Source organism: Garra rufa, chromosome 18, assembly GCF_049309525.1.
Source record: "Garra rufa chromosome 18, GarRuf1.0, whole genome shotgun sequence".
Lineage (NCBI taxonomy): Eukaryota > Metazoa > Chordata > Actinopteri > Cypriniformes > Cyprinidae > Garra > Garra rufa.
In genome coordinates, this window is record NC_133378.1 from 6,431,242 (window position 1) to 6,450,432 (window position 19,191).

At 35.3% G+C, this 19,191-nt stretch overlaps 1 protein-coding gene across 2 annotated transcripts in view; it reads left to right on the forward strand.

Annotated features, from left to right (window-relative positions):
- The window catches only part of ndrg3b (ndrg family member 3b), an 87,507-nt gene that overhangs the window by 26,115 nt on the left and 42,201 nt on the right, over positions 1-19,191 (forward strand). For both annotated transcript variants that reach the window (XM_073822564.1, XM_073822565.1), the window contains exons 2-3: positions 10,861-10,942; positions 16,480-16,512. In XM_073822564.1, coding sequence (XP_073678665.1) covers positions 10,886-10,942; positions 16,480-16,512 — 90 coding nt within the window. In that variant the 5' untranslated portion in view covers positions 10,861-10,885. The remainder of the gene's footprint in view (positions 1-10,860; positions 10,943-16,479; positions 16,513-19,191) is intronic.

The window sequence follows — 19,191 nt, forward strand, 5'->3', positions numbered from 1 at the left end:
TCCCCCCCCCCAATTTTGTGTCTTCCCCAAATTCCATTTATTCCCCCTTTTTTTAAAGACTTTTCTAGACTGGTTACATTAACAAATATTAATCAAAGAGCATGTCTAATTAATTGAAATCATGAAACCTTTACAATGTCACTGCAATTATGCAAAGTTTAACAAAAATTCACTTTTATTATTTTTTTTTTTTAACCAAATTTGTATTCCATTTGAATGGTTTTGTTAAAAGTTAATAATCAAAAGCATCTGTAATTGATTTTGGTAAAATAAAATATTTTATTTATTCCCCAGAAATACTGCATTGTGTATTTAAATTTTTTTTCTGGTAAATAATTTCTTGGTAAACATTCCTTAAAAAAAAAAAAAAAAGATTCATATTGAAATAGTATTTTTGCAGCTTAATATTCACAGACACTCATTAAGTGTGCTGACCTAGTTTACAGTAATTACAGTGTTTTCTGCATTGCAGAAATCATAGGGGCCTACTTAATATATGTTTATATTGTGTCTTAATTCTTTTGACCTGGAATCTTAGTTTGGATCTTTTGTGCGATGCACATTTTCCCATGTTCCCTTATTTTAGTTATCACGCTGCTGTTGAAGCATGTAGACTGTAAGCACCGTAGCAACTTTTTGATTTTATAACTGAGCTGCAGTTGCTAAAATGAAATGGCTAACTCATATTTCATAACCCTTATCTAATTCATATGAAAATAAGCCTTTACAGCAGAACAATGGTAATGTCAAGTCTAGGTCAGCTTGCTTTTTTTTTTTCTTTTTTGCAGCCATTAAATATCTACTGTATAAACGGGTCACAGTTTATCTGATGAAGATGGAGTGTCAATGTGGCTCATGGCCAGCCTGATAATAAATGTGATGGTGATGGTGGTGGTAATTTTGCTATGATGGATCACAGTGATGGTCACAATGATAATGATGTTGGTATGCTTACAGATACTTTGGGAGAAGGATGGGATAATTACTGCCAATCCCTCTCCTCTTGATAAATTATCAGCTGGTTGTTGTGATGGCAAATGGAAGGGCTTGAGCATGCTAATAATCAAATGGGTGGAGCTGATGGACATGGACTTGAGAAAAAAGGCAGATGTTCAAACCAATTTTCTCTAATGACTGGTAGTTTCTCTACGCAAGCCTTCAAACGTTCAAACCTTGCGTAAGAACCCAAAGCATGTTGAACTCCCATCAACTCCAATCCGCTGTTGAAGTGAGATTTCCGTTTGTCCATGAGCTGATTAGAGCACAGACAGATTAGCTCAGCTAATACGTACTCAATTGGTTAGTGTTTTTGTTTGCTTTAGTTTATTTGAATGCATTAATCAGGCTTTGTTTGCATTTCTCGTTTCTCTATGTAATATATGGGTCAACACATTCTTTTTTTTTATTGTTTGTTTTCCATGAATACTTCTTCTAATGCCAAAGCCAGCACACCTTATGCACAGTTTAGTTTTGCATTTGCTTTTAAATGTCTCTCTCTCTTTTTATTTATGCAAAAGTTGATTCCTAATTTTAAAGCTTTTCAGCTGAAATTGCCCCATGGTTCTGCCCATGAATAACCTCTGCTCACTTGTTGATGACGAAGATCTGTAGTCATAGTAACGATGTAGCTGCTTTGGAGTAGGTCATTTCTGTCTGGGATGTTGAGAGAGAAATTCACCAGCTCCAGGCACTTATATTTTAGTCTGTTAAAGACCTTTTTTTTTGAGCAGTCTGACATGTCAACCAATAGCTTGAGCTTGAAGGTAAGCCAGAAGAGTCTGTAGGAGTGTTTTGGATACCTGTTTTGTTCGTATTTCATTATTTTCAATATTTCATATTAAAATGGTTATTTTAAAAGAACTTAGAGTAGTTCACCTACTGAATAAAGATTTCCTGATAATTTTCTCACCCCAGTATCATCCAAGATGTACATGTCTGTCTTCAGTTGAAAATAAATTTCTGTTTTTGAGGAAAATATTCCAGGATTTTTCTCCATATAGTGGACTTCAATGGGGATCAACGGGTTGAATGTCCAAATTGCAGTTTCAATGCAACTTCTATCCGACTTCACGCATTAAGTAATCACATTGGAAAGGTAACATACGATTAGTTCTTCTGTAAACTTCAAAAAGGTTGGGAAGGATGGAAAACTCAATTTTCAACTTCAAGATAGTCCCACCGTAAAGACCTCTTTGAAGCTGCATTGAAACTGCGTTTTGGATCTTCAACAACAGGTTGAATCCCCATTGAAGTCCACTATATGGAGAAAAATCCTGGAATGTTTTCCTCAAAAACCTTTATTTCTTTTTGAATGAAGAAAGAAAGACATTAACATCTTGGATGTCATGGGGCTGAGTAAATTATCAGGAAATTTTTATTCTGTAAGTAAACTAATGATTTAAATGGCTATAGTTCTTTAATAATTTTGGGTGATTTTTGTTGGGGAGTGCACAGAAAATACAAATAAAATAAAAATGATCTTTTTACCCTGAGGACTGTTTTTTTTTTTTTTTTTTTTTTTCTTTCTTTAATTTTTTATGCCAATCATATTTTTAAGGGGATAATTTGGACAGCAGTTGTTCATACTCTTTACTAGGGATGCTCATTTCGGTTAATTTTCCTGACCGACAACCGCTGCTCGTTATCCGAACATTAACCGTTAACTGATAAAATTTGAATAATAAATTAGTTTAAAATAAAAATAGAATGCACGAGTATCTGTGATGATACATTAAAAATACAAGCAAATGTTTTATTTTAACGTGCAAACAGCAGCATACAGAGCAACAACAAAAACTGTATTGACATATACTCAAATTATCACGCATCAGCAGCGGTTCTGAGAACAGAGAAAATCTGAATGGAAAAAAATAATAATAATATAAATAGGCCTACACTAAATATGTATAAATTAAATTACTACCTAATTAAGATGACAAACTAAAACACACTGAATCCTTTTATGCGCTTTGAAGAACTGTACCGGTCTTATTCTTCTCGTCGGACATAAAAATATATAGCAGGCCAGCCAATATATAGGCAGGACCGCTGCCTGTTAACTCTTAGATCCGCGAAAAAAACACCATCACAAAAACCCTTTCAATTTGCAGTTCGGGACTTCCATCCACTGTCATATGCGTGTGGAGGAGCGCGTGTTTTACAGCGTTCAGCAATAGCCAATCACAGACATGTATGTTGATTTGATGATCAGTGGCCAATCAGAGGAGGCTATGTTGCAATCCACTCACCAACCAAAGTGCCGGTTTCAGTTTTACTGATTTCTACACTTTCGCGAACTCTCTTATTAAAACAAAGAAAGTGTTGGCATTACATAAATAAGAGATTACTTGTGCAGTGTAAAGGTTATTTTATTACTTTTTAATAACTTTATGAGATTGCGATGAATTACTCTAGGATGAGTGATAGCTATCCAGTGATTGTAATGGGAGCACCTGTTGCGCACTTTCTAGACTATAATTAATTCAGAATTTGAATACATTCACTCACGGATTCTCTCTCTAATAATCCAATATCGCCTCTTGCCATTGAGTTGCATATACTACATCAGTTTACTAAGTAAAGGTGAAGCGAAATATGTCTGTACAGCCACACTGCATGTGTCGACACGCGCGCTTGAGTAAACAGATAACTTACAAATAGCATTATTTCTTTCACCATGCAGCAAACGTAAAAAAAAAAATAAAAAAAAGGAATAGAAAAAAACCCTTTTAAACCGTTTAACTGATAGTAATAATCGGTTAAAATTCTTACTGTCGGTTAACGGTTAAACGGTCAATATGAGCATCCCTACTCTTTACAAGAACAAACTCAAACCTTTGTAAATTACTAGGGATGCATGATATTTATCGGACAGATAAATTATCGACCGACATGGGTAAAAATGACGTCATTTTTATTGCTCCGATAAATAAATGAAATTCGATCCGATAAAGTACTCTTGCTGGTAAATCAATCAATCAGTCTGGTTTATCTGAGATTGATCTGCTTTCCAAGTGCAAGTGACAGCAGCTGTAAACTGCAGTGACTCTCGGACTTTGTCGCGTTTAATACGTCATCATCTGTGTCGTCATCATCGTCTTCGCCGGTCTGGAAGTTTTCGCGGTGACAGAGGAGGACGATGCTGATGCTATTGCTATTTGCAACACATGTTTAGCAAGGATTCCGAGAGGAGGTAAAAAGCCGTCAAGTTTTAACACAACAAATCTTATATATCTCACTTCAGAGGTCGTCATCGCGGTGAATCTGTTTTAGGGGCCGTTCACATGTCGCGCCTAAAAACGCTAGGCGCGCCGCTTTCACTTTCTTTCCAAACCGCTCTGTAGCCTGCTCTGCTGTGGCGTCTGCCGTTGCTAAGCAACCATGACATGTGCTCTCCATAAAGACGCGGAAGTTTCAGCAAAGGATAAATGGATTTTCAGCATTAAAAATCGCTTGCAGTAGCTCTGTTATTAAATTTATTTAAAAATGTTTATTCCTGTACAGCTTTGATAAGCTGTTTCTCCACCTTGGCAGTGCTTTCAATGTTATTAAGGAAAGGGTGAAGCTGATTGTTTGGTTCATGTCACATGACCTGCGTTTGGCTTGCGGCATTCTGAAAAGTTGATGTTTTAATCTCGATTCTGACGTTTTATTCCCCATCTTGTATGATTTGGTTGTTGCACGCATTCATAATATGATCAATAAGAATGGACTACACGTAAGACATTTGGACATCTGACGTTAGTCCATGATGCACTTTTCATTTTTTCCAGGTTGACAAATGTCAAAGCATGGAGTCACGACTGATGTTTGCTATGATTGTTTGACCCAGATATATAATATACATTTCATTAGTTTACCTTAGATTTTGTATTCTCCTGGGTGCACAAAATTATCATATAAAGTATGAACGTATTGGGTATCGGTATCGGCCACAAGAAGGACTTAATTATCGGCTATCGGTAAAAAAATGTCATACCGTGCATCCCTATAAATTACTATAAAAAGCGACTTTTCATCTCACAATTCTGTCCTTTTTTTCCCCTCTCACAGTTGTGAGTTTTCAGAATTGTAGGATATAAACTTGCAGTTGCAAGAAATAAATCAGACTTGGAGGTTTATATCTTGCAATTCTGACAATGCACGTTCATACTTTAATATTTGGAAATTCTGAGAGATAAGGTCAGAACTGCAAAATGAAAACTCCAATAGTGATGGGGAAAAAAGACAATTGTGGCCCTTCATGACAAAACCACTCTTAGTTTATTATAAATTTTAGATTTATAAGTTTCTATTGATGTATGGTTTGTTAGGACAGGACAATATTTGGCCAAGATACAACTGTTTGAGGAATGTTGAATCTGAGGGTGCAAAAAAATCTAAATGTTGAGAAAATCACTATCAAAGTTGTCCAAATGAAGTTCTTAGCAAAGCGTATTACTAATCCAAAATTATGTTTTGATGTATTTATGGTAGGAAATGTACAAAATATCTTCATGGAACATTTTCTTAAAATCCTAATGATCTTTGGAATAAAAGAAAAATCAATAATTTTGACCCATAGAATGTATTTTTGGCTATTGCAACTAATGTACCTGTGCTACTTAAGACTGGTTGTGTGGTCCAGGGTCACAAGTGTTTATTCCCATTGTTTTTAACTCATTCTATATTCCTCTGAAAAAAATGCTTTTTTGAGATTGTCAAATCAAATCTTAAAAGTTAAAAACATCAGTAATACTCTAGTACTGCCAAAAAAGTGTGTTTTAACCTAACACATGAGTAGCTAGTAATACATTATTTCAGTCAGTGTAACAATGGCTTGGTTTACTGCCCAATAATTTACTTTTACCTGTTAATCTTTCATGGGACGCCTGTGGTCATATGTAATTCACCTCCAGTCCTCCATTTTTTTTCTGAACCGTCTGGCACCAGGAGGCTGTAATTAAAGTACATGATGTGAATCATAACCTACTGCCTTACTCTGTTTAAAATGCCAGATTTACTTCAGAGCTGTTTATCCGCAGAACAAAGTTACGTTGTTTCCATTACATGTGCAAATGGACTTCAGACTAGACTGAGATGAATGGAAAGAGATCAGCGCTTTGGGCATAGTAGAGGTGTCGTGAATGTCACTGAAGTGATAATTATGTGGCGTTTTAACGGAATTATGCACTGCATTGATAATTGGGGCCAATGACCTTTTAGTTCATAAAGCTTATTGTAACAATAGGAAAACGTTTCAAATTAGAAACCTCAGAGCTTCTGAACATTCGGCTTCATGATTTGTCTTCCTCTCTTATATGAACTACCCACTGTCTCTCTGAAGCTACTCTCAAAACGGCAATTGTCTCTCTCTTTACAAACCTATAGCATTGTTACTAATTATAAGGGAAAATTGCAGTTGGAAAAGAGGACTGGAAGGTGGCTCTTGAATGTAACATAAGAGAGGAAGGATATTTTTTTCTTTCCGCTGATTACGTCATGTATTCAGAGAGGCGTGAGTCGAGCAGTTAAGCAAGAAAGGAGCCCTTCAGTTGTTTTCTATGGCCTGAACCCACACATGTTCACTAACAGCCTGCAATTAGCAATTCACACACAGCCTGTAAAAACATAAGGAGTATTCTGCTGGAATCACAACTTCAGCAAATGAATCCAAAGTGGCTCGAATGAAATAGTTACTTGTGAAGTTACACGTGCACCTATTTTAAATGTACAGGTTTAGCAGTCACACTTTGGTAAGATTTGCCCGTTCTTTCCTAATTATGTGTTTCTTCTTGCTGAGCACCAGATCTAACACAGTCACTGTCACCATGCTGCTGGATAAAGATGTAAGACGCTCAGGTAGTTGTAATAGGCTTTTAACTAACAGGCTTAATGTAATACTTGTAACTGTTCAGACCTTTGTGATGTCTCAGTATTGCAGGATGTACATGGAAAATATTTTAGAAATTTAACAGGACAGTAAGTCTATACTGCTATACAAGCTGCACATTGACTACTCTAAAATATATCCAAGTGTCATTTCTATAGTATTGTCCCTTGAGAAGATGTACAACAATGATTGCTGAAATTTTCACTGCCCCTGCCACAAAAAAAATGTTGCTTTTATCATTGTTTAAAGGATAACTATTGCCAAAATGCAACCTGGGCAGTTTTTTTTTACTGTAAACAAGACAAACTTGTATATAAAAGCATAATTACGACAAACGAGCCGTTTTTGAGATTGACCGTGATTTCGTTTTGTGGTCAATGGCCGGTGAATGGAAGTTCTAAGGGCATAACTTTGAGCGCATCAAAATCAATATTTTTACAACACTAAGAAGGCTCGACACACCATGAAACTTTGCTTGAAGTATCGCCTGGGTCTCTACACATGAACTCCAGCATTGAGAACATTGTTTGTGTACACAGAGTTTACTAAAAAGAAAGTTTTTGAACAACTCACTTTCACTGTTTGAGTTTCCGCTCGCAGCCGTCTTGCCAGTCAAGAAGTGTCGATCTCCGAATGCCAGGATGGATGGCTCCTAAAGCATATTTCCATATAAATGCACGGCTAATTTGTTGTTTTGTCGCAAGTGAAAAACAATATTAACCTTCTAGTTGTAAAAAGAGCCTCCTATAAGCCTAATATTTCGTCCTATGGAGTCCATTCATCCGCATTCGGGGCTTCATGGCAGAGTGCCCCGAAGGAAGCCTCTCCTCAGTGCAAGACACATGAAAGCCCGCATGGAGTTTGCTAAAGAAAAAAAAAAAACGACTGGTTGCAATCGAGGGAAAGATGAATGCGGCTAAGTACAGGGATATCCTGGACAAAAACCTTCTCCAGAGTGCTCAGGACCTCAGACTGGGCCGAAGGTTTACCTTTCAACGAGACAATGACCCTAAGCACACAGCTAAAAGAACGAAGTAGTGGCTTCACAACAACTCCGTGACTGTCCTTGAATGGCCCAGCCAGAGCCCTGACTTAAACCCAATTGAGCATCTCTGGAGAGACCTAAAAATGGCTGTCCACCAACGTTTACCATCCAACCTGACAGAACTGGAGAGGATCTGCAAGGAGGAATGGCAGAGGATCACCAAATCCAGGTGTGAAAAACCCAAAAAGACTCATGGCTGTATTAGATCAAAAGGGTGCTTCTACTAAATACTGAGCAAAGGATCTGAATACTTAAGACCATGTGATATTTCAGTTTTTCTTTTTTAATAAATCTGCAAAAATGTCAACAATGCTGTGTTTTTCTGTCAATATGGGGTGCTGTGTGTATATTAATGAGGAAAAATGCATATACATATGAATGATTTGGGGAAAAACATCAGACTGAAAGAATTTGTTACCGCTGAAAAACTTTTCAGCGCCATGCTTATAAACTTGCATTCTGAAGGCGTTGTTTTGTTTGGCTGCCATACTCGATGTTAGATCCAGCATTGTTAAAACAATTCTGAAATTATCATAGCTGATACACATCATCACACTCCTAACTGTGATGTACACAAAATAGTATGATTTATAAATCATACTGTCCAGCTCTAGCAGAAATCTGTTCAGATCCAGCACTCTGTCTGTGATTCATATTCAAATGAATAATTACCAATGCCAAGCTTACTTTAACAAACAATGAAAAGAGCACATCATGTTACATTTCACAGGAAAATGATTTGTTGCATAAGAACAGTCAGTGCTCTAATTGTTCTTTGAGAAGCTCTGAAGGAGCTCATCGGGCAGCTCTCCTCCCAAAATAGTACACTCTGTCTCCATTGATTCAGGAGATGATGCTAGATGTGTTCATCCTGTTCTCAGAAAGCCTTAACCACTAAAGAACATCAAGGATGGAATAACACACGCAAAAAATAGCTTTTGGCCAACATTTAGAAACTTATAACCATAAGTCATTGTCCCTTTTCTCTCAAACTGTGTCTTTTGACAGATCAGTGACCCTACACACTGTGACAGATCGACATTTTCCCTTTGAGTAACTCCACTAATCCATCTAACACACACACACACACTGTCTTCTGTCTCTGACTGTGACCTTGTCAACACTTGTCAGCCCTCCTGCGGACGCTAGCCGAAGCCCAGTGTTCACCTTGCATCCTTTTGTTCATCTCCTCTCGCACCTTCACCACCACAGACAGTCAGTCAAGTTCCAGGGGAGCTTACTGTAGACCATATTAGTTCACATGGCCTGGCATGCATGTGATTTAGGACAGCAGAGAGATTTTACTGAATGCCAAGCCATTACAGGTGGCCAAAGCCTTTAAACGGGGAAACAGACACCTGGACTTTAGGACAAGGTGTACAGAATATTTTTGTCAGCAAGTCCTACCCTTTGTCTGAAAGCACAGCATTAAAAAAGAGATGATGTTTCAGATCATATCACACTACCAGCCTTTTATTTTATTTTATATTATATTTTATTTTTATTATACTTTTTAATGTTTTTTTTTTTTTATTAAATTTTTTGGTTGATTTTAATTATTATAATTTTTTTTTTGTATTTTATTAACTTTATTTTGTTTTCTTTTCTTTGTTTTCTTTTAAGTTTTTTAATTGTATTTTGTCAGTTTTATATTTTTATTTATTTAATTTTTTTTATTGTTTGTATTTTTATTTTATTTTTTATTTTAATGTTTTATTTTATATATATTTTTTAATTGTTTATTTTAACTTATTTTTTTATTTTTTTATTTTATTTTGAATTTTTTGTTGTATTTTGTCTATTTTATATGATTTTATTATTTTAGTTTTTTAAAATATTTTATTTTATATTTTTTTCCTTTTATTTTAATGTTTTGTTTTTATATTTTAGTTTTTTCTTTTTTCTTTTATTTCTTTTATTTATTTTTAACTTTGAAAACAAAATAAAAAAACAAAAGCAAAAATATATTTTTAAAGTTTAAAACATTAGTATGTGATCATGTTCTTTTTTTATATATTTTATTTATTTGTTTGTTTCATAAAATTGTTTAATTTTATTTTATTTTTCATTTGTATTTTTTTCCCATTTTATTTTTAAGTTTTTAAATAGTTTTTAATTTGTTTTCATTTTTTTATCTTGATTTTTTTATTACTTTTTTATTTGATTGACTTTCCAGCAGTAGTATGTGAATTACAACTCTAGTGTGCCGTTGCCTTTCCAAATGTGTGTAAACACATTATATCTTCAATTTAATATGCAATATATACACTGTGATGGCCCATTCTAGTAGGAATCGCCCACTTTTCATGATCCAGTTAAATCCCAGTGGATAAAATCAAGTCTCCCTACATGCTTTTACTTGTTGAGAATGCTTTACTAGGAAATGAGTCACGTTACAGCAGTAAAATCAGTTTCCAATGCTGTTTCATCTTTTCAAGTACTCCCAAAGGGACTGTGCTCTTTTAATGTGTTGGCCAAACATTTGTATCTGCTTTTACATGCTTGTATTCTGCCCTAAAATGCAGCAGCACATTTGGTCCCAGATGGAGAACAGCTCAGGGGACACAAAACCTTTATTTCAACAAGCCTCAGTAAGTCACCCAGCGCCATTATAAGGGTGACATAAGCCTACATAATGCCTTTCCTGAAACAGTTGCATGCATTGACCTTCAGGATAGCCACAGAGTTAAACCATGAATTAAACATGAGCTCATCTGAATTCAGTTAACAAAGACAATGGGGGTTTGGTGGTGGTTATTAGGCTGGATGTTAAACATCAATTCTCTCTCTCACTCTTTCACGTTCTCTGTGCCCTGTTTACTGTAATTCTGTATTCATGAGCATTTGGCAAGCTGAGCCATGTTCCCTGTTAGTCAATAAGTCAGTGCTGACTGTAATGATGTACTAATCCATATCTGTCCTGTCATTTTCTCTCTCTCTATAGTGACGGGCAGCTGTCAGGCTTGAGGATGGATGAGTTACAGGATGTGCAGTTAACTGAGATCAAACCCCTCTTGACAGACAAGGTGAGTTTGCATGCATTCGTACAAGTGTCTAGTTGCGAACACCAATGCTTCCCCTTCTCTATCTTTACGGACATCTCACCCCACCGCTCCAGTTCTCTCACTCTGATTACCACGGCTCGATCCCAGACTCCTCAAGGCGCTCGTCTCAGGGCCGGTTACCCTTGGATACCGAGCTGTACCGGCGCAATAAGATCAGAGAGATGATGTATAATGTCATCGGGTCCTAATCTCACAGCCGCTGGTATCACCAGCATCAAACGGAGCCTGAAATGAGCTGCTGTTAGAAAATCCTCCTGAACAAGGGCTTATTTATGTATATATGTATATCTAAAGTATGCATGCTTGCTTTTGTTTGCTCAGTAAGGCTTTCAGAACGGTCTCAGATTAACCCTGTAAAGCCTGATATGTGAAAAGAAGTTTGCATTCTATAGAGTATCATATAGGGATGCGCCAAAAAAAATTTCTGTTTTTTTTTTTTTTCCATGTATTTTGCTAATTTTTTTCATCATTGCATAAATTTAAAGGAGTAGTTCACTTTCAGAACAAAAATGTACAGATAATTTACTCAATTTACTTTTTGAGTAAAACAGTTTAGGATTTGTAGTTCAGAAGTCCTGAACTGTTTTACTCAAAAAACATAATTTCCTTATGATATAATGGACTTCTATGGTGCCCCCGAGTTTGAACTTCCAAATGCAGCTTCAAAGGGCTCTAATCGATCACAGCCAAGGAAAGAAGGGTCTTATCTAGCAAACGATGGGTTATTTTCTCACAAAGAATTAAAATGTATATACTTTTTAATCTCAAATGCTCATCTTTTTCAAGCGTTTGAGATTAAAAAGTATGTAAGTTGTAAATAGTTTTAGAAAATAACCGATCATTTTGCAGTAAAATTACAGTTCTAACATTTACGAATGCTGACTTTTATTTTGGCGAAAATTCGCAAGAAGTACTACTTTTTGTTGACAGGAGAATATTTATGAGTGATTCTCATCATGCATTTTCCTTGCGTTTGTACTTTGAACCCTGACTTACAAGCTTGTGCAGTGCTGTCAGAATAAATACAAATTGTGTGTATTACACAACTGTCTTTTCGCTTATTCGAAAATTATTCTGCCGAAAATAGCAAAAAAAAAAAAGCTCTTTCGGTGTTCGGCTGAATAATTTCGGTTACTGAACATTTGGTGCATCCCTAGTATCATATCTGATGCATCAGGATATTATGGTTCATATTTTATGAAGTGGCCCAAACAAAGCAAAAATATGCAATTTGGTGCAGTTTCCAACAGACGCAACAGATGAAAAAAAAGAAAATTATGCCATTATTTACTCACTCTCAAGCAATCCTAGGTGTATAGACTAATACAATCAGACTTATATTAAAAGATGTCCTGGCTCCTCCTAGCTTTATAATGGCTGCTGAGATTTTGAAGCCCAATAAAGTGCATCCATCCTTCATAAAAAGTGCTCCACACAGACCCAGGGGGTTAATAAAGGCCTTCTGAAGTGAATTGATGCATTTGTGTAAGGAAAAAAAATATCTATATTTTAAGTTTAGAAACAGTCATCTTTAGCTTCTGCAAACTGTTGTATGCGCATTCAAGAGAGAGTGGCGTTCCAGTGGATGACGTCCCTACGTCCTGAAGGCGAACGTGGTGACGAGCATGAAAGTGGTGTGGAACGATTATATATTGTCTGCGATATCGTAATTGTTGTTTTAATGATGTTCGATTTTAAGATTATCGAGTATTTTGTAAAAATTATTCGAAACATCTACAGAGTGCAGTGCAGACATTTACGTGTCTAGACGAGTCTAGAGCGCGTAACAGTGCGTTCTTTCACTGCATGATTCAGTCTATTAAAATACATTTCGAATGATCACAAATTCAAGACATGGGGGCAGAAATGTAGAGATTTATTTTGTTTTTGTACGCAGCACTACTGTTAACCTTTTATAGATGTTGGTAATATTAGTTCATTTTAATGCTGAATATTAAATTTGACACTTACTGACCCCCCCAAATATTTTTTTTACTTCAAATAGTTAATATATTTTACACAAAGAGTTTGTAAGCATGGTAACTTTCTCAAAAAATGACCATGCTTTCCAAACACAACCACAGCACTGTTTTGCATCTCATGACGTTGTTTTTTAATGAATCAACAGTTTTATCGACTCGCTTATTAACAGTGCTTTCTACTGGAAGTTTTATTTTTACATTCAATGTATCTTTTCATTTTTTAAATAATTTCAAATGTCAGTATCCATCATTTTATGTTTCATCTAAATATTATTAATGCATTTGGAATTGCAGGTGTACATGCATCTAAATGCCACTTCAGGTGCATTTTCTGTGTTTCCTCTGCATTGCAAAGATGAATTTTGTTGATACTGATTTCATTTGCTTGGTAACAGCCCAAATGTCATCTTACTCACTGTTTAAATGTAAGAATTTGACTCAGAGGATAATACACACTTTTACAAAAATTGCTTTTTAAGGGTTAAAATGCCCATAAAAGGTAAACATCTATTTAAACTTATTGGAAAAGATACATTTCTATCAGCGTGAACTGACCACCACACAGAATATCAGAATCAGAATCAGAATGAGCTTTATTGCCAGGTATGTTTGCACATACTAGGAATTTGTTTTTGTGACAGAGCTCCACAGTGCTACAGAATGACAGTGACAAGACGATACATATTATAAAAAGAACAATATACAAGTATACAAGACAGACAATGTGCAAAAATAGCAAAGACATTTGAATGGAAGTAAGTATGTGCTTTAAATAAATAACGGAAAAATGAATAATGTATAGTGTTGTATGTTCCACGATCAAGTGTTCATGAGATGGATTGCCTGAGGAAAGAAACTGTTTCGATGTCTGGTCGTTCTAGTGCTCAGTGCTCTGTAGCGCCGACCGATGGTAACAATTCAAAAAGTGAGTGTGCTGGATGTGAGGGGTCCAGAGTAATTTTGGCAGCCCTTTTTCGTACTCTGGATAAGAAGAGATCTTGAAGGGTAGGGAGGGTTGTACCAATGATTCGTTCAGCAGTCCGGACTATCCGACGTAGTCTTCTGAGATCAGAATTGGTAGCTGAGCTGAACCAGATGGTAATCGAAGTGCAGAGGACGGATTCAATGATGGCAGAGTAAAACTGTTTCAGCAGTTCCTGTGGCAGGTTGAGCTTCCTCAGCTGGCGGAGGAAGTACAGCCTCTGCTGGGCCTTTTTCACAATGGAGTCTATGTGAATGTCCCACTTCAGGTCCTGAGAGATGGTATTTCCAAGGAACCTGAATGACTCCACTGTGTTTACAGTGCTGTTCATGATGGTGAGTGGGGGGAGAGCAGGGGGGGTTTTCCTGAAGTCTATGATCATCTCCACAGTTTTGAGCGTGTTGAGCTCCAGGTTGTTATGACTGCACCAGACAGCCAGCTCTTTTACCTCCTGTCTGTAAGCAGACTCGTCACCGTCCTGAATATGAAGAATATCAAAAAATGTAGGACTCAGCTGTCCATGGTAGAAGTGTTACTCTACCCCAAAATGAAAATTTTGTCATTAATCACTTACCCCCATGTCATTCCAAACCCAAAAAGCTTTGTTTGTCTTCGGACCACAAAATTAAGATATTTTTGATGCATTCTAACAGCTCTCTGACCCTCCCATAGACAGCAATGTAATTAACACGATCAACGTCCAGAAACATAGCAAGGAGACTGGTAAAATAATCCATGTGACATCAGGAGTTTAACCATACTTTTACAAAGCTACAAGATTTATTTTTTTTTTGTACGCAAAGAAAATGGATAGATGGATATGCTTCAAAATGGTGCTAGGGTAATATGGAGGAGTGTTTTTTTGTTTTCTTTGTGTACAAAAAGTATTCTTGTAGCTTTGTAAAATTTACAGTTGAGCCCCTGATGTCACATGGATTATTTTACAGATTTCCTTGCTATGTTTCTGGACGTTGTTCGTGTTAATTACATTGCTGTCTATGGGATGGTCAGAGAGCTGTCAGAATGCATCAGAAATAAATTAATTGTGTTGTGAAGATAAACGTCAAGGGTGTAAGAGATTTAATTACAGAATTTTTATTTTGGGGTAAAGTAACCCCAAAGATACCAGCGCTATAACACACTCATCAAAATATTGTCTAATTATCGTTATTGATAAAATTCCAAAAAAATACTGAGATTTGTTTGTCAATATTGCACACTTCTACCACGGGCCCAAGTACACGTAGGTCGCACGTATGTTTTGAATTGTGTTAGCCTGGGGCAGCTGAAAAAAAAAAGAAAAGAGAGAGATGCAAAAAAACAACAGCAGTCTACCGGAGACACAACTCTAGTCTACCTCCTTGGCCCCCTTCAAATGTTAATATAGGGCTGCTCGATTTTTGGCAAAAATCAGAATCACAATTATTTTGGTCAATATTGTAATCACGATTATTAAAAAAAAAAAATTAAATTTACAAAATAAATTGGATTACATGACCTCACAGACATAAAGAGAAAAGGAAAAATCCTTCCAATGTTATTAATTCTGCTTACACAACAAGGGAACAAACAAACAAAAACAACAATAATACAATAATAACAATTCTGACAACAAAAACAAATCATTGACCCTCATCTTTGTACAAGTGAAATATCTTCTGTTTATACTTATATTTAAATCGCAAAATATTTGAACATTTTAGATCATTTTCTAATGAATTCCATCTTTTCACACCAGAAACTGAGACACACATTTGTTTAAGAGTATTTCCAGCAAGAGGTTGTTTAAAGTCATTATTTCGTCTCACTATTCACAGTAAAAAGAGTTTGCAATCCATCCGGTAACATACATTGTTTTGCTTTAAGAACTACTAATAAAGTTTTCAAAGAAACCAAGCTGTGATATAGTTTTTTTTTTTTTTTTTTTTTTTTTAACACAAATGCATCAATTCACTTAGAGTTTTTTAACCCCTGGAACCGTGTGGAGCACTTCATGTGATAGATGGATGCATTTTATTGAACTTCAACTCTCTCAACCCATTCACTCCCATTATAAAGCTTGGAAGAGCCAGGACATTTTTGAATATAACTCCATATTTGTCTGAAAGTCCTATACACCTATGATGGCTTGAGAGTGAGTAAATCATAGGGTTAAATTGTGGACTGCAACGACAACACCATCTAAACAAACCTTCTCTGTAAAAGCTCTCTCATGTCTTCTAGAAAAGAAAATGTTTCCTCCTTTTAAAAAGAGCGTGTGGGTTTTGTGACTCCTCCTGGTGGCCACTCCACTGCTTGACCAGCAATGTTTATAACTGTTGAGTTAATTTAATTTAATTTAATTTAACCTTTATCGGCCAAAATATAATTATATGGCCAATTATTTAGAGGAATGTTTTAATGTTATTGTTTAATTATGTTAATGCCTGGTTTGACATGGGCCATTGTGTCCTAAATGACCTGTTGTTTTAACGTCACATGCTTAACTCTTTCAGACTGACACATCTGATCTCTTTCTCTCTCTTTCCACACAGAATGGACAAAACTTCCAGGACTTTGATTGTCAGGTAAGAGTCTCTTGCGGTCATTAGGCCTGTATGTACTCCCCATGACCTCCTGAAGTGTTCACCAACAGTCATTAATCTACTCTTCCTGCACTGTTGCTTTATTTCCCTGTGCCGTGTGATGGTGAAAGATTCTTGACCTGTCCTTCACTGTTGAGCGGTGAAATTCACTCTGGTGTGTGGGAGGGATTGTGGGTGGTGAGTTGAGCTGGAGGAGAGCAGGTCGTGTACACAGCTGAGTTATTTGCTGAAGAGCAAGATGTGCACACTTCATTATCATACGTTTATTCCACTTTTTTATTGGTATTTTCTCCAGTGGCAGTCATTCAGCGATTTATATTTGTGATTTATTCTTATTCTGCTTTTAATGGCTCATTTGAGTTGATTGTGTTTATTCTCCTGCCCTGGGCTCTATAAGAGGGGATTCTGTCTTTTCAAGACCGCAAGACATTTCTGTTAGTGCTGTTCAGCAGTTGTTCATTATTCAGTGTCCTCTCCGTTCTCTATGGTCTCAGACCTGATCAGATTGACATTTGGTCCTCAGCAGGTGTAGGGCACTTGTAGTCCAGTTTCACCCAGGTGAAGTCCTAGTTCTGCAGTATTTAGTACATTCCAGAAGACTGTTCATCTTTTGGAAGATATGAAAATAATAGGCATCAAAATATATTAAAAATATTATTTACATGCGCACATACACATTACATATTTTGCTCATACTATTTATTTACATGGTTTCTTGTACATTAACATACGTAATGGATTATTTGCATACTTTATTAGGTCATAATACAAAATATATATATATAGTCTTTGTTTAGTTTTGTTTGATTTTTTTTTTTCCAATAAAGAAATGTATTTGCATGGTTTCTTGAACAAAATGCATAATGCATTATTTGCATGCTTTGTTAGGTCACAATACTTATAATAATAGTAATCTTTCTTTCTTTCTTTCTTTCTTTCTTTCTTTCTTTCTTTCTTTCTTCGTCTTTCTGTTATTCAATCTTTCTTTTTCTTTCGTTCCTTCCTTTTGTTCCTTCCTTTCGTTCGTTCGTTCTTTTTTCTATTGTTCTTTGTTCTTTCTTTCTTTTGTTTGTTTGTTCTTTCTTTTGTTTGTTCTTTCTTTCTTCCTGTTGTTTGTTTGTTCTTCCTTTTTCTTTCTTTCTGTTCCTTCCTTTCGTTTGTTCGTTCTTTTTTTCTATTGTTCTTTTGTTTGTTTGTTCTTTCTTTTGTTTGTTCTTTCTTCCTGTTGTTTGTTTGTTCTTCCTTTTTTCTTTCTTTCTGTTCCTTCCTTTCGTTTGTTTGTTCTTTTTTCTATTGTTCTTTTGTTTGTACTTTCTTCCTTTTGTCTGTTTTTGTGTTTTCTTTTTGCTTTCTTTCTTTTTGTTGTTCCTTCCTTTTGTTCATTTTTTCTCTCTTTTGTTTGTTTGTTCTTTCTTTTTCTTTCGTTCCTTTGTTCATTCTTTTGTTCATTCTTTCATTTCTTTCTTTTGTTCTTTTTTTCTTTCATTCTTTTGTTTTTCATTTTGTCCCTTTCCTTCGTTCATTTGTTCGTTCTTTCTTTCTTCCTTTTTTTTTTTTTTTTTTTCTTTTTTCATTCTGTATTTCCTCCTTTCTTCTGTTCGTTCTTTCTTTTGTTCTTTTTCTTTCTTCCTTTCTTTCTTCCTTTTTATAATTTACATTTTATAGAAATGTATTGGCAGGGTTTCTTAGACATTATTTATTTATTTTTATGTCTAATGAAAACACCCCATTATAAGCATCCCTAAATTTTTTTTTGTCTTTTTTCCTTTCTTTTTTTTTCTTGCTTGCTTGCTTTCTTGCTTTTTATAATTATCCTTTTATAGAAATGTGCTTGCAGGGTTTGCATAATGTCTGATTTGTTTTCTTTATTAGGTCACAATCCAAAATAAATATTTTATTTGATTATTTTTTTAATTTTATTTCAAATAAAAAACGTTATTATTTCCCCAGAATAAGCTTTTTTTTTTGTTTCTTGCTTTTTATCATTTTCATTTAATAAAAAATTATTTGGATGGTTTCTTGGATCTATAAATCAAATAATAAAACAATTTTTTTGGAATAACCTTTTTTTATTGCCTTCTATAATTTGAATTCTATAGAAATTTGCATGGTTTCTTGGACGCAAACTGCATAATGCCTGATTTGCATGCTTTATTAGGTCACAATACAATTAAACTAATTTTATTATTTGATTTTGTTTATAAGCAACCCCAGCATAAGCCATTTTCATTTATTACTTCTTATGCTGGTAGTTGTCTTTTCACCTTGCTTGCTTTTTTATAAACGTTCATTTTACAGAAATGTATTTGCATGGTTTTAGACATAAAATGCATAATGCATGATATGCATATTTTATTAGTTCATAATACAAAATAAAAACCTTTTTGTGTGCTTTCATATAAAAAAATATTTTTGCATACAAAGAAAAGGGATTTATATTCTAATTACCTATAGGAAAGTTTCAGGTCTTTCAGCTCCTGAAGTATTAAAGAGCCTCATTTGTCTCCTAAGGTTTGGTCTGTACTCTAGTGAGGCTAATTTGCAGTATTTTTAGAGTGTGGTAAATTACACAGTAATTTATCGTAATGTGAGGATGGAGACTCATGCCAGTGTTCACAGGTTTAAATTTATCCTCAGTCTGCAGGTTTGTCAGCTGGTTGA